A 13,906-nucleotide genomic window follows, 5' to 3' on the forward strand; every position below is an offset into this window, starting at 1 on the left:
TGGTATTTACCAAATGACATATAACAATTGCAATTTCTGTCTGTCTGTTCGTCCCAGTTTTTCTAGTTTGGGCACTTCCAGATAAGCTAGGACAATGAAAGTTGGCAGGTGTATCAGGGACCAGACTAGATTAAATTAGAAATAGTTGCTTCCCTGATTCAACCATCCTGGGAGAAGTGGAAGGACGATTAATTCGGAAAAATAAAAAATGAGGTATTTTTATCTTACAAATGGGTGATCGAATCTTAATGAAATTTGATATTTAGAAGTTGACATAGGGGGGAGTTAGAGGGGGAAACCAGAAATCTTGGAAAACGCTTAGAGTGGAGAGATCGGGATGAAACTTGATGGGAAGAATAAGCACATGTCCTAGATACGTGATTGACATAGCCGGATCGAATCCGCTCTTTTTGGGGAGTTGGAGGTGGGGGGGGGTCCAGTGTTTTGGCAAGTTTGGTGCTTCTGGACATGCTAGGATGGTGAAAATTGGTAGGCGTATCAGGGACTTGCACAAATTGACTTAATAATAGTTTTTTCCCCAATTCGACTATCTGGGGAGGGGGGACTGGAGGGAGGGGAAATCATGAAAAATAAGGTATGATTATCTCATGAATGGTCGATTGGATCTTAATGAAACTTGATATATCGAAAGATGTCATGTCTCACATGCTCTATTTTCAATTAGGATCGGGGGCGTTGGGGGGAGTGGAAGGGGGAAATGGAAATCTTGGAAACCAGAGTACCGAGTCTAATTTTAGGTTCCGACCTTGTCACAAGTGGCATATGAGCTCTTGGCTCTTGTTAACTTTGTAGACACTTTGTCTGTACACATTTAAATATGAAATTGAATTTTTTAACTTCAGTTGGAATGACTTATGACTTTTTCGCTAGGTAGACATCTTCTTTATACACATTTAAATATCAAGTTGGATATTTCAACTTCAGTAGGAACAACTTATTCCTTTTTTTTCTTAGCTAGGTTGACACTTTGTCTATATGCATGTAAATATCAAATTGAATATTTCAACTTCAGCACTTAGGACAGATTTTGCCCCATTATGCTTTTGTAGGGAAGAAATAGCTTATCGGTTTGAATAAATTACAGAGAATAAGTTAAGCTTTCTTTTGTGGAAACATACTAAACTTAAAAAGGTAGGGTTTTGCTGCTGTTGTTTTGCTTTGGGCACAATGGAGAGGAGAAGGTTTTGAGGTGAATAATTCTATTTTGCCTATTTTCGAGGATATGGGGCACAAAGAAGCTGAGAAACAAAGCCAATCAAATTTAAGAAGGGTATAACTTCTTATTTCAAATGAGCAACCAAATTAATTTCTTGAACTCTTTTTTTTACCCTGCTGTGATAACTCAACTCCCAGCAACCAAAAACTCAGAAAAAAGAGAATTGAAAGAAATAAAAATAAATCCTATAGGATATTCTAAACAATATATTCTATCTGAATTTTCGAATATAGCCACAATACTCCAAAATCCCTTCTTTCCATATGTAGAAAATTTTCAGAGTGGTATTTGTCTGCGAAGAGGGGGGGGGGGAGGATTAGTCAGACACCATAATTTACGTTCATTTTTTATTATTTTTATTTTGTTGATATCTAATTGTAACTAATTGGCTTTAATATTATTTACGCTGATTTATTCTTGTCAGTCAATACTTTTGCTAGGCCAATATTTTCTTACCAATAGTCTGTGGTACGCTTGAGATTTGTTATCTGACAAGTAGGACAACTTAACTTGACAACAGTATATGCCACAAAGCTTGTTTTAATACTTGTCTTTTGCTTGTTTGGCAAAATAAGCTCACCCTATAATAGTATAGATTAGGCTGGTAATCTATTAACACAGAAAAGTAACTTCGGTACATCCAAAGTTACTTATGACGAAAAATATTAGCAGACATTTTGTAAAATTCCTAATTTCAGTAGAAAATTTGGCAGAAATCGTGTATCGATTCGGTAAAATATACGAAGTCCCCCCTCCTCAGTTAATGCTACATCCTCTCACATATTATAGAAACATCCTTGACATGGCTTCATAGCTGCACAGAAATGGAAGGGCTCTGGGGCATGCTTTAAAAACAGGATTTGTCCAATTTCTGCTTATCTCCCCTTGAAATAGGGGCCCCACTTTTTACAGTAACGCTTCACAACATTATAATGTTGATCATACTCTTGATAAAATATATTCAAACCCCAGATGTCCTTCAAGAAGCAATGGTTCGACATGAAGCAGGTAAGTTTGCAATTTTGGGGATATTTATAACAGTTGTCGCTGGATCTGTGACGTGATTAAAGATATATTTATTTATATTGTATTACATTTTCCAAATATATACCCTTGATAAATATATACACTCGATAAAATATATGTTGCACTCAAGCTTAAAGCATAAGGGTTTATGGGGTGGTAGCTCCTCTTTCATAGGATAATATCTGTTTGCTTAAAGTTTCAACGCTGCTTTTTTCTTTCGCTAAAAGTAAACCGTTTTTTAATTTCATTATGTGTATTGAAGATCTGTGTATTATTCATATGTTTTAAAACATTTTCCCATACAAGATCCAAGACACAAGGCCATATGACAGTAGGGAGGGACTTTATTTAGACCTCTCCATCTGGAAAAAAAATGCCTAAAGTTGCAAATACGACAAAATATATGAAGTCTAGTCCTTCCCACCCTCCACCAGAGTAGATATATGGCAGATTTTTTAGCAATTGTGTACTTTCATCCCCTATGGACCTGACTCAAACTAAGGTCCAAGCATTCAAGCAGAAGAAAAACTATGTTACTACCAATTCTGCAAAATTTTTAGGGATTTAGATACCCCCTCTAGATCAATCTAAATGACCCCCCTTGCAAAAAAAAAGTGATCATGTGGCTACTACATCATTTATTTTTCAAGCATACTAAATGTCATTTCCGGTGTTAATTGGCTGGCATGTATGATTTCATTATGTCTTTGTTTTCCCTTAGTACCGTTTTTGGCTTTCGACCACGTGTGGGACTGCGTGTGCAAGCGGAGGCAAGTTTCAATCCGGCTATGCAGCCGAGTTGGCAAGCGAGACGGGTCATATCATTACCTGCTCCTGCGAGAAACCGCTCTAGAGAAGAAGATCGAAGAGGCGGAAGAACTTTACCCAAGGACGCACCAGCTAAGGATACAGTAAGAGATTATTTTTGATATATCTGCACACCGAGAATGGGGAAAAGACCTAATACAGGTCCCTTCCTCTTGAATCATTGTCTGATTAGAATATGTACCTAAAATTGTATCCTTAGGGTAGCAAAACAAACTTCTGATAGTTTTTACAGAGCATTTATGAAATAAAAAGAAACCGAAAATCATATCATATTATCAACAAAAATACTTTACAGCCGAGCTAAGCGCGAAAGATGTGTCTCAGGAAAATGAACTTCTTGCAAGCAGCATTTATTTATATATTATTTATTTATAGTGCTTTATTTATATGACTTCAAAAGTTTGAATAAATTATTCATTCATTCAATTGAGAGGGTTTCATGTTTTCTATCTTGACGTTTTCAGACGTTTAAACATTAGAAAGAAAAGCATACCACATTTTCCTTCTAATGTTTTGTTTTTTGTTTTTGTTATCTTAATGCTAGACATAATGTTGTTTTGTTTTTATTGTTGTTGTTGTTTTGTTGTTTTTTCTGTCTAGAATTGACTTGTTGACTATCTTCCAGAGCCTAAAAAAATGAAGTTCAAGGTATAATTTATGAGTACTAAAATGCAAAATGCTTGCTAAAAAACTACTTATTCTAAAGGGTCACATAGGAATATTTGTGTATATTTTGCCTTAAGGGGATGGGCTACTGTAAAGGATAACCATATCCTGTCCATTATGTTTTCTTTTTAGTTTGGGAGGCTAAGTTGTTCTCAATTGATATCACTTGATGAACTTGGATAAAAGATCCGAGTAAATGACCTAAAACCCCTAAATTATAGACCTCTAAATTAATTTTTTTAGAATAAATTGGCATATTTAGAATTTTAATTCTTCTACTGGGTATTGCTGCTCTGTGGTGCTAGTTTTTAGTGCACAGGTAACCCTTGTTACTTTACTGAACAGCCATTGCTAACTACTGGGAGAAGGTCCAATTGAACTAGCCCTCTAAATTAAATTTTGTTTAAAACAAATTGGCATGTTTAGAATTTTTATACTTCTATTGGGTAATGCTGCTCTGTCAATATCGCTAGTTTTTAGTACTAGTTAATCCATGGTACAGGCTGCCATGGTAATTATATATATTACCATATTAATCATTTGATTAAGTAATCTTTTTTTCGTCTGTTATGGTTATTTTGGCATTGTTTGTCAGGTTTTGAGTTTTCTTGATTTTTTATTGCTGCTCGGTTTGGTTTTTATGACTCCAGAATTCGAATTTAGCCCTCGGGGGCTTGTGATAGTAATTTCTCGAAGTAAATATCTTATCTACAGCGCTGAAGAGTCATTGCTAATCAGTTTTCAATGCTGGCTGGTTAATTTTGTGATTAATTTTACCTCCTTTCTAAGTAATACACATATCTTTTATCTTGAAATTGTGCTGCTTTTTTCACTAACTATCTTTGTATGTCGAAAAAGCACACTCACTGGAATCATCGGCATTTGCCTTATGTACTTAAGGATAGTGGTTCGAGTCTTGCTGGTTACTTGGTTTGGGATGCGGGTCAGTGGTTTGGCTCTATAAGCTTAGCCGGGGTCGACCCTGCTGGGAATGGGTTACTAGAGAAATCAGGGGAAGATAAGCAGGAAGTGTGTGCAAGACTATGGGATGTCTGGGCCAAGGAACAGAGATCAGCACCACCAGGAGATCTAGAATCTAAGGACTTCTAGAATCTAGTGTCGCACTTTTTATTAAAATATCCTATTAAATTAAAATCATTTTTGCAAAAAGATTGTAAAAAAACTGTCTTTCTTTCATTTCAAAGAGTGGAGCTTGGTCCTCCGACTCTATGGATAAAATGAAAAATGTTAACATAAACAGCTGCTATTAAATAAAGAAATAAAAGAAACACAATGTTAATAAGTAAGATTATAAATAGATGAATAATTGAATTAAAGCTTTAAGATTGTTTAGCAGAAAAATACCATAAAAACTTGTTATTTTGATTATAGTTCTCTTGTTTGTAGATCCCTAAAAGTTGAGTGTCTATGTCAAGTAAATATAATCATCTTCTGAACCAAGTCCAAATGTTATATTTAATAAAAGCTGCCTAAATCAGATGTGTATTTCTTTAACATCCAGACATAGCTGACAGTAATGACTTTTGTACAACCCTTGTGAATACAGGGAAATAGGGGACAATATGCAAGGGGGTAATGAATCTGCTTGAAAACTTGGATACCAAAAGATGTAAATAAGTACTGAATTTGGTAAAAAAAAATCTTCTGTGGTCACAGATGTTGTATCTTAACCTTGTATTAATTGAAATAACATGGACAGATTAGACCAGATGCTATGTTACTCTGTTAAATGTGGTTAGGCCTCTTGTTCTCCCTGAAAAACTCGAATAACCCGAAAAACGACACAGTTCGTGTAGTGAGGACTTATTTACCTAGGATAAATGGGACAAATGTAATTGGGATAAATAAAATTGGTTTCTAACAAGTCAAAATTCAGGTATTTATTTAAATTAACTTACTTTTACACTTAATCGACTTTTCTGCCATTTGTTCATTTACTTTTTTTTTACCATGTTTGTCATTGACCATGAATCATTTTGATTTAATTTTCCGTTGTATATCATAATAAGATTGCTTCTTGGTATTCCGACTAACCTACTTAAAATCTGAAAGGCTCATGTCGTTTTTAAGATTTGCTCATGTGTTTATACCTGTCTTTGTTGCTGTATTTCTTCCCTCCTTTATTGATGCTCTTTCCTGTTATCATCGCTTTGCTCCTTCCTTCCTGAATTGCTTTGTTCTCATATTCACTCCTCTCTTCGTTCTTGTCTTTGTTGCTGCATTCCTTGGCTCCTTGTTTTTGTCGGTTTTAATAAAGGAATGAAAGTAGTTGTTCATATTGAAATCTTTAATCTAATCAATGGGGGTCTCACCACATAAAACCTGCTGCTGTTTTAGATAATATTAAAATAGAGAGATTTCATGTATACTTTCTTGGCAACTGGTCAGGATTACTTTTGAAAAATGTACAGTGGCTCTGAATTCGCTTTTTGTTGTTGAACCGTTTTCTAAGGATACAACTACATGTTGGGTTAAACTATTTGAGTCTATTTGTGTTGTTTATTTATTTTCACAGTCACCCAATTTACAATGTATGGAAAATCCATGTATGGAAAAAACAATGTATGGAAAATCCATGTTGAATATTACATAGCATAATGAGTATAGAATTTTACCATTAGAAATTAAGAGCAACCTTTTACAAAAAATTTTTTGTTTTATGGCTATAAAATTGTTTTACTAAAATGTTGCGCATGTTTAGATATCTATCCACAATAGTCCCACAAAATGAAGATGAAGCAAATACCAAAGTGGGCATTGATAGAAAACTAAGAATCGGTGCCAATGTCCCGTTAGGTGTTGCAGCAATCTCGACCAAAGAATTACAGTTGCAATGCAACACAAGTAACAATTTCCTAAACCGTTATCTAAAGCTACAATTACGTATTGCATTAAACTATTTGAGTATATTTGTGTTGTTTATTTATTTTTATGTTGTTTTATGTTGTTGTTTATTTATTTTATAAACTATTTGTGTCGTTTAATTATTTTCACAGTCAACCAATTTACAAGCAAAAATCTTTCCGTACTTGAAATTGAAAGGTAATCAGCTTTCAACATTTAAATTATTATGCTCAAAGGTTCAGATATAATATCTAAATGCAAGAAAACCATTCTGATGTCTCAAAAATCTTCTTATTTTATAATCAATAAAATTGACTCGAGTCAAACTATAGTTTTTGTTCTATAAATCTTTAGAGTTAAATTAAAAGTTCTAAACGGCCTAAAAATGCGTCATTTGACCCTTCAATTTTGAAATTTTCCGGGGGAAGACCATACCCACCAGGTGAATTAAAATTTAAATTATAAATTTTCATTCAAACTATTCCAGGTGGGCCGAGAGCCAAGAAAGCGTGAAGACAGGCGCGTTGAGAAGGGGGCAGTCGAACCGGCTCAAAGGAAGCGTAGTCGTAGTCCAAGGAAAGGTACGAGCTCCTCACCTCCCCGCCGTCGTCCTAGGGCTCCCAAGTATATGGTTGTCACGCCAAAATACAGCTCTGATCTGTAAGTATTTTTTTTTGAATTTCAGCACATAGTGGGAAAAGGTTTAGATGACTGAAATTTTATCACCCTCACCCCTCTGACTCCTCCCCCAAGAGAAAAATTTGATTTTTCATTAAAGATAGTTTTTTTTTGTCTGTGGCCATTGATAAAGATATATAAATATTTTTCAAAATTGGAGGGAGGGCAATTTGAATTTCTTTTTTTTTAACGAAAATGCCAAAAAAGGGGTTTTTTCAAAATCTAGGGGCGCAATCAACCCCTCACTCCCCCTTTGGTGCCCCTGAGGCATACAAAAGAAAACTTTTTTTTTATGAGACTCAAAATCGTTAAAAATAATTCATAGTATTTCTATCCGTTTCCTTTTTTACATATTGCTTTTGATATTTTATTTATTCCAAACCTACTATAATGGGGAGGGGGGATGGTGTAGTGTTGTAGTTGATGACATCAAAATCATGCAATTTACGTCAGTCTCCAACTGGTCAGCTTGTGATAAGCTCGCCAGCTGTGGGCTATTATTTTTAAATTTTGATTGTTCATTTATATTGTTATTGTAGTCTAAATAACTGTACTTTTTTTTATTATTAATTTCATTGATTTGATAATTTTTTCTTCCTTTAAAAAGTCTCTTTAGGGATCCTTGGAAGTTGCCCATAGTGCAATATTTCGAAGGTTGGGATTTTCGATAAGGGTATGGGATTTTGGACTTTGAATTGGGCTCAGGGGTCTTGAAACTATTGCTAGTTTGTTCCAAATAATAAAGTAGTTTGTTCGATTATTACTTTATATTGTTTTTCTATCAGATTTATATCTATGTCACCTTATATTAGCACGTAAATTTTCCCTTTGAATCGATTTAAGATATTACTCTTTTGCTGTTTTTTCTTTTCTTTTGCTGCTTCCTTTTATTCTTTCCAGTTTCTTTTCCAGTATTCTTTTTGTTGCTGAGTCAGGCTTTCAACAGAAACATTGACTAATTTGATTTGTATTATTGTTTCTTTTTTTCAGTTTGTTGTTTCTCTTTTTTTTGTATTATAATCCTTTGGTTTATAACCGTTTTTAAGTATGGCCAGATTTTGAAACTGTTATTTAAACGCTAGTCGCTGGTGAATTTTTTGGTTTATTTCCATAGAGAATGGTTAATAAGAATTAATTGTAAGATTAATTTGTAAGAATTAGGTTAATTATAAGATTATAATTTTTGGAAATTAAAGAGATTGGATAAACTATTTACGCCACTAACAGTGTGCGTCTGGTGACTCCTTGAAAAGAGAAGAAAAATTCAAAGAAAATACCTTAAATACCTTAAATCGCATTTGCCAGCGAGATAAGGTGGTAGATCCTCCTGTAGTTCTCGCTGGTGGTGAGTGATGTAATTATGTTGGCTTAGCTTCCCAGTCCAGCCTCCACTCGGCCCTCTCCCAGTCCCTGTCGACTCCAGCCTTGAAGGAGTAAGGAGTCTCAGCTTGGATGGTAGACTCGGATAGGCTATTCCAGAGGGGGACCACCCGAATGGAAAAGAAACCACGTCGTTCCCTTCTCCCACATCCAGGCAGGTGAAGCTTAAGACTGTGACCGCTTGAATTGTTAGCCAAAGAGGGGGTGAAGATCTGGTTCAGGTGACCGGATTTGAAAATTTTGCATACCATGATCACATCTCCTCTATATCTTCGATAGGTGAGGGTTGGAAGTCTCAGAGATCCTAGGCGATCCTGGTAAGGGACATTATTTAAGCCACGGACCAGTTTGGTTGCTCTCCTTTGGACACTTTCAAGGGCTCTTGTGTCCATTTTATTTTGGGGAAATGCCAAAGTCAAGCCAAATTCAAGGTGGGGACGGACAAGGGATTTATAAAGTTTTATAACCACACATGACTTTCTGGTTACAAAAGAGCGCTTAATGAGTCCGAGAGCTCGATTAGCTTTTGCAACCTGAGCCTGAGTGTGGCTGTGGAATTTTAAATCTTTGTCCACAATGACGCCTAAGTCTCTTTCCTCGGCAACTGCTTCCAAATGATCACTCCCTATATGGTAGGGATGGTGGGGGTTATTGTGCCCTAAGTGCAGTACCTTGCATTCCGTTGCATTGAATTGTAGGGCCCAAGTTGATGACCAAGAGGATAGCCTGTCAAGGTCCAGCTGAATGCAGGCTCTTTCTTCTTCAGTTTCAGCAGGCCCAATGAGCTTACAGTCGTCAGCATATAATGTTAAAAGGTTGCATAGATAAGTTGTACAGTCGTTAATATATATGCTGAACAACGTTGGCCCAAGGATGGTTCCCTGTGGAACGCCGCTTATAACCGGGGAAGTGGAGGAGAAAACTGGGATGGGATGATTGATATAATTATTCGTAATGTTATAGTATAAAAGCTGATGAATCAGCAAATTTTTGCTTTCAAGAATTATTTTTATTAGTTATTTATCAAATTTAGAATATTATGTAAAAGCCAGTTTCCATAATCTTACCTTGGGAAATTCTTGTCGGTTTTAATGTATGTAAATATTTTTTTTCCAGTTCTTTGTCCAGTGTGACGGATCTCCGACATCGTTATCCCTTCCTTTACGTTCCGTCGGATTTCTTTTTCACCAAGTCTAGATGGCAAGAGTCATTTTCATTTGAGAAGCCTCTCGGCTTGGATCATTTGTCCAGCTTTCATATATTCAACAAGGAAGTTGAACCAGTTGGATTTGACCCGACTGAAACACATCCACTGGACGCCGACTATAAATATTCAGCTAAGGTAAGACGAAAGAGAATTTCAACTTCCCCAACTCTTCCCTCACCCATTTTGAGGCATTCAATGGCTTTTTCTATAATTTTCATTTATTTTCCATGTCTTTGACATTTTTCGTTCATTATATTTCCTGTATTGCATCTTTGTCGTAAGGTACCTTTCCTGTAAGCTTGCCTATCCTTAAAAGTGTTATCCAAGATATAAACTTAGCTATTATGGTCACATGCGACTGTTTACACCTGCACTATCAAATATTCTACAGTAGTGTTTTTTTAGACTTTTTGCTTTGTTCGGTCACAAATTTTATATGATTCTATTTATGAGAGAGGGTGGAGGATTTTGATTTTATATCTTTTGTATGAAAGTTACTTACTCTCCCCCCCCCAGTTCAAACAAAAAAGTCTGCTGGACTCATTCCCCTCCTCTTTTGTCTCCATAAAGCGAAATCATTGGTCTTTGTCTGAGAGGATTTCTTTTTTGCTATCTAATCTTATTAAGTGAATAATATTATTACGTATATTCATGATTATATTCCGGGTAGTATTATTCATTGAATATAACCATTGGATGCCGAATGTATGTATTCAGCTAAAGGAAAGACTAAGGAGGGTCCCTCTTCTTGCTCGATTTTTTTTACAGATACAAAGTGTATTGACACTACTTAATTCCCCCTCCCCATAAAAAAGTGAAGAAGTATCGTTAATTTAATTATACATTGATAAAACCCTATCTTTAAGAGGGAAAATAAAGTAAAATATTAAAATGAAATTTGATGTCTACAGTCCAAAGCTGTACCATGCAAATGTTAAATTCATTCACTATTTTTGTTTCGTAAACCTTATGGAGTAAGAAGGTATACAGACCCAGTACAAAATAAATTGGAATGGTTAGATAAATATGACTAACAATCCTGCTTAATTAAGTTTTAAGATTGAGTTTTGTGTGTGTTTTAAGTCAATGACCAAGTTAATAATATTAATAATATGAATAGGGATTTACGAACTTGTTTATGCATGTATAACACGTTATTTGAGTTCTGAGTTCTTGATTTAACAATAAAATTCATAAATAAAAAAATTACTTCAAGACAATCTCCTCCATAAGGCTCCATGGCCGGGAAAGAACTGGGGAGAAAAAATACCAACACAGAGAATCTAAACATAATCAAAAACAAAATTGAGTCGTCCACCTTAATCCCCAAAAATGACAAGCTAGCTAGGGGGTAGCACATGATTTCACCAACTCAATTAAATATTCAACTCAATCCAGAGACATCAACTCCAAGGGAAACCGGAATAAAAAAAAAAACAAAATTATTTATTAGCATGAAAATCTCTAACATAATTTTTGAACATAACAAATGAGTGACAGCTTCGTACGAACTCTGGGAATGTGTTCCAGATCCTGTTGCAAGCTGTCGAAGGGTTGAAGTTAGACGTCACTGACGGAGTGTGAAGAACCAGTAAATTGTTGGAAGTGCGGAGATGATAAGTCGATTGATCAAAAACAAAAGATATGTTATTACATAGGACAGCAGGGAGATGGCCGTGCAACTATAAAAAAAATGAAAGAAGAACAAGAAAAAATTGAGAGATTTCAAATCAAGCAAGAGTTAAAGTGAAAATTGGTTAGTTTCCTGAATAAGAGTCCTTGCTTTATCATAAAGTTTTGAAAGTGGCTTCAGAGACAAGGGAAAAGTTGACGTCCAAATAACAGAATAATATGAAACATAAGACTGAACTAGGCTGCAGAACAAGATTCTATGAATCGACCCTGGAAATATATACTTGAATTTTCTAAGGATTCCGAGGCTCCTGGAGACTTTCATTTTAATATGGTCAATATGATGCTTGAACGAAAGATTATTGTCAAGCAAGATGCCTGGGAATCGAACTTAACGATCCTTAGGTCTATTTGTTAAATTATTATTAACACCTGTCAACGTATATTATAGAGATGGTTTGACCAAAATAGGAAAATATCTTTTTTAGATATACAAATTTCTTAAAAACAAATTTTTTGTTTAAATTATTTTTTAAAAGCTGTTTATTCAATTTTTTCGTTAACTTGAAAGAACAAATTCTTTCTGCTTTGTTTTATTTATAAACAACGTCTTTGATTAGGGGAGTCTATATTGTGTTCAGGTTATGCTGAAGACAGTTTGCTCAGAGAAAAGGTCAAAATACGCAATGCCATTTCTTCCTTATTAATAGCTCTGCCATTTAGAAGCTGAAACAGGGAAGTCCATTTAACAAGAATTTAAAGATCTTTTCCTGATCGTTTTATCTGTATTATACCCTAATTAATACCTAATTAAACTATCTAATTAATAGGGAAGGCCTTTGTATTAAATATAGAGATTATGCAGAAACACATTTTAGTATTGACTTTTTTTCGAGTTATCAGTAATGATTTTTGTCGTTTTTGGTGTCAATTCTTATTTCTAGAATAATATTTTTATGAATCACTTACATGCATAATTTTATATTTTTTTTTAGGGGGGGGGGGTGAAAAGAAAGAGAGAAGGAATGGTTTATTACACTACTTTCGTAGCTCTTGGCTAATTTACAGTTGCAAAAACATTACATGTTAAACATAGCAGTAAAAAATAGCACAACATTACTTGTTAAACATGATAAACATAGACATAGATAAACATAAACATTTCAAGATTACATGTTAAACATAGACATTAAAAAATGGCACATCTGAATTATAATATCGGTATGTTTGTGCACATACAGGTGTCAGTTTCAGTTTTCGTCTGGTTTTTATGGCACTTGGTATTAACCAAGTGACATATAGCAATCGCCAATTCTGTCGGTTTGTCTGTCGGTCCCGGTTTTGCTACTTTAGGCACTTCCAGGTAAGCTAGGACGATGAAATTTGGCAGGCGTATCAGGGACGGGACCAGCTTAAATTAGAAATAGTCGTTTTCCCAATTTGATTATCTGGGGGGGGGAGTGGGGGGCCGGTTAATTCGAAAAAATAGAAAAATTGAAGTATTTTTAACTTACGTACTGTTGATCAGATCTTAATGAAATTTGATGTTTGGAAGGATATCGTGTCTCAGAGCTGTTATTTTAAATCCCGACCGGATCTGGTGACATTGGGGGGGATATGGGAGGGGGAAACCTAAAATCTTGGAAAACACTTAGAGTGGAGGGGTCGGGATGAAAGTCCTAGATACATCATTGACATAACCGGAACGGATCCGCTCTCTTTGGGGTGGTTGGGGGGGGGGGTAATTCTGAAAAATTAAAAAAGGGGTATTTTTAACTTACGAACGGGTGATCGGATCTCAATGAAATTTGATATTTAGAAGGATATGGTGTCTTAGAGCTCTTATTTTAAATCCCGACCAGATCTGGTGACATTGGGGGGGGGGGGTTGGGAGGTGGAAACCTAAAACTTGGAAAAAACTTAGAGTGGAGGGATCGGGATGAAACTTGGTGGGAATATTAAGCACAAGTCCTAGATACATGATTGACATAACCGGAAAGGATCCGCTCTCTTTGGGGCAGTTGGGGGGGGGGGGTTATTCTGAAAAATTAGAAAAAATGAGGTATTTTTAACTTACGAACGAGTGATCGGATCTCAATGAAATTTGATATTTAGAAGGATGTCGTGTCTCAGAGCTCTTATTTTAAACCCAACCGGATCTGGTGACATTGGGGGGGGGAGTTGGGAGGGGGAAACCTAAAACTTGGAAAACACTTAGAGTGGAGGGATCGGGATGAAACTTGGTGGGAAAAATAAGCAGAAATCCTAGATACGTGATTGACATCACCGGAACGGGTCCGCTCTATTTGGGGGAGGTGGAGGGGGGAGGGCTAATTCTGAAAAATTAGAAAAAATGAGGTATTTTTAACTTACGAACGGGTAATCGG

The 13,906-nt window shown here is 35.6% G+C and overlaps 1 protein-coding gene across 2 annotated transcripts in view; it reads left to right on the plus strand.

The window, feature by feature from the left end:
• LOC136031663 (cell division cycle and apoptosis regulator protein 1-like) overlaps positions 1-13,906 on the plus strand; it is an 82,054-nt gene that overhangs the window by 18,981 nt on the left and 49,167 nt on the right. The window contains exons 4-6 of one of the 2 annotated variants that reach the window (XM_065711335.1): positions 2,985-3,174; positions 7,110-7,282; positions 9,797-10,022. In XM_065711335.1, the coding sequence (XP_065567407.1) occupies positions 2,985-3,174; positions 7,110-7,282; positions 9,797-10,022 (589 nt within the window). The remainder of the gene's footprint in view (positions 1-2,984; positions 3,175-7,109; positions 7,283-9,796; positions 10,023-13,906) is intronic. The other variant, XM_065711336.1, reaches the window with a different exon arrangement.

Source organism: Artemia franciscana, chromosome 10, assembly GCF_032884065.1.
Source record: "Artemia franciscana chromosome 10, ASM3288406v1, whole genome shotgun sequence".
NCBI lineage: Eukaryota > Metazoa > Arthropoda > Branchiopoda > Anostraca > Artemiidae > Artemia > Artemia franciscana.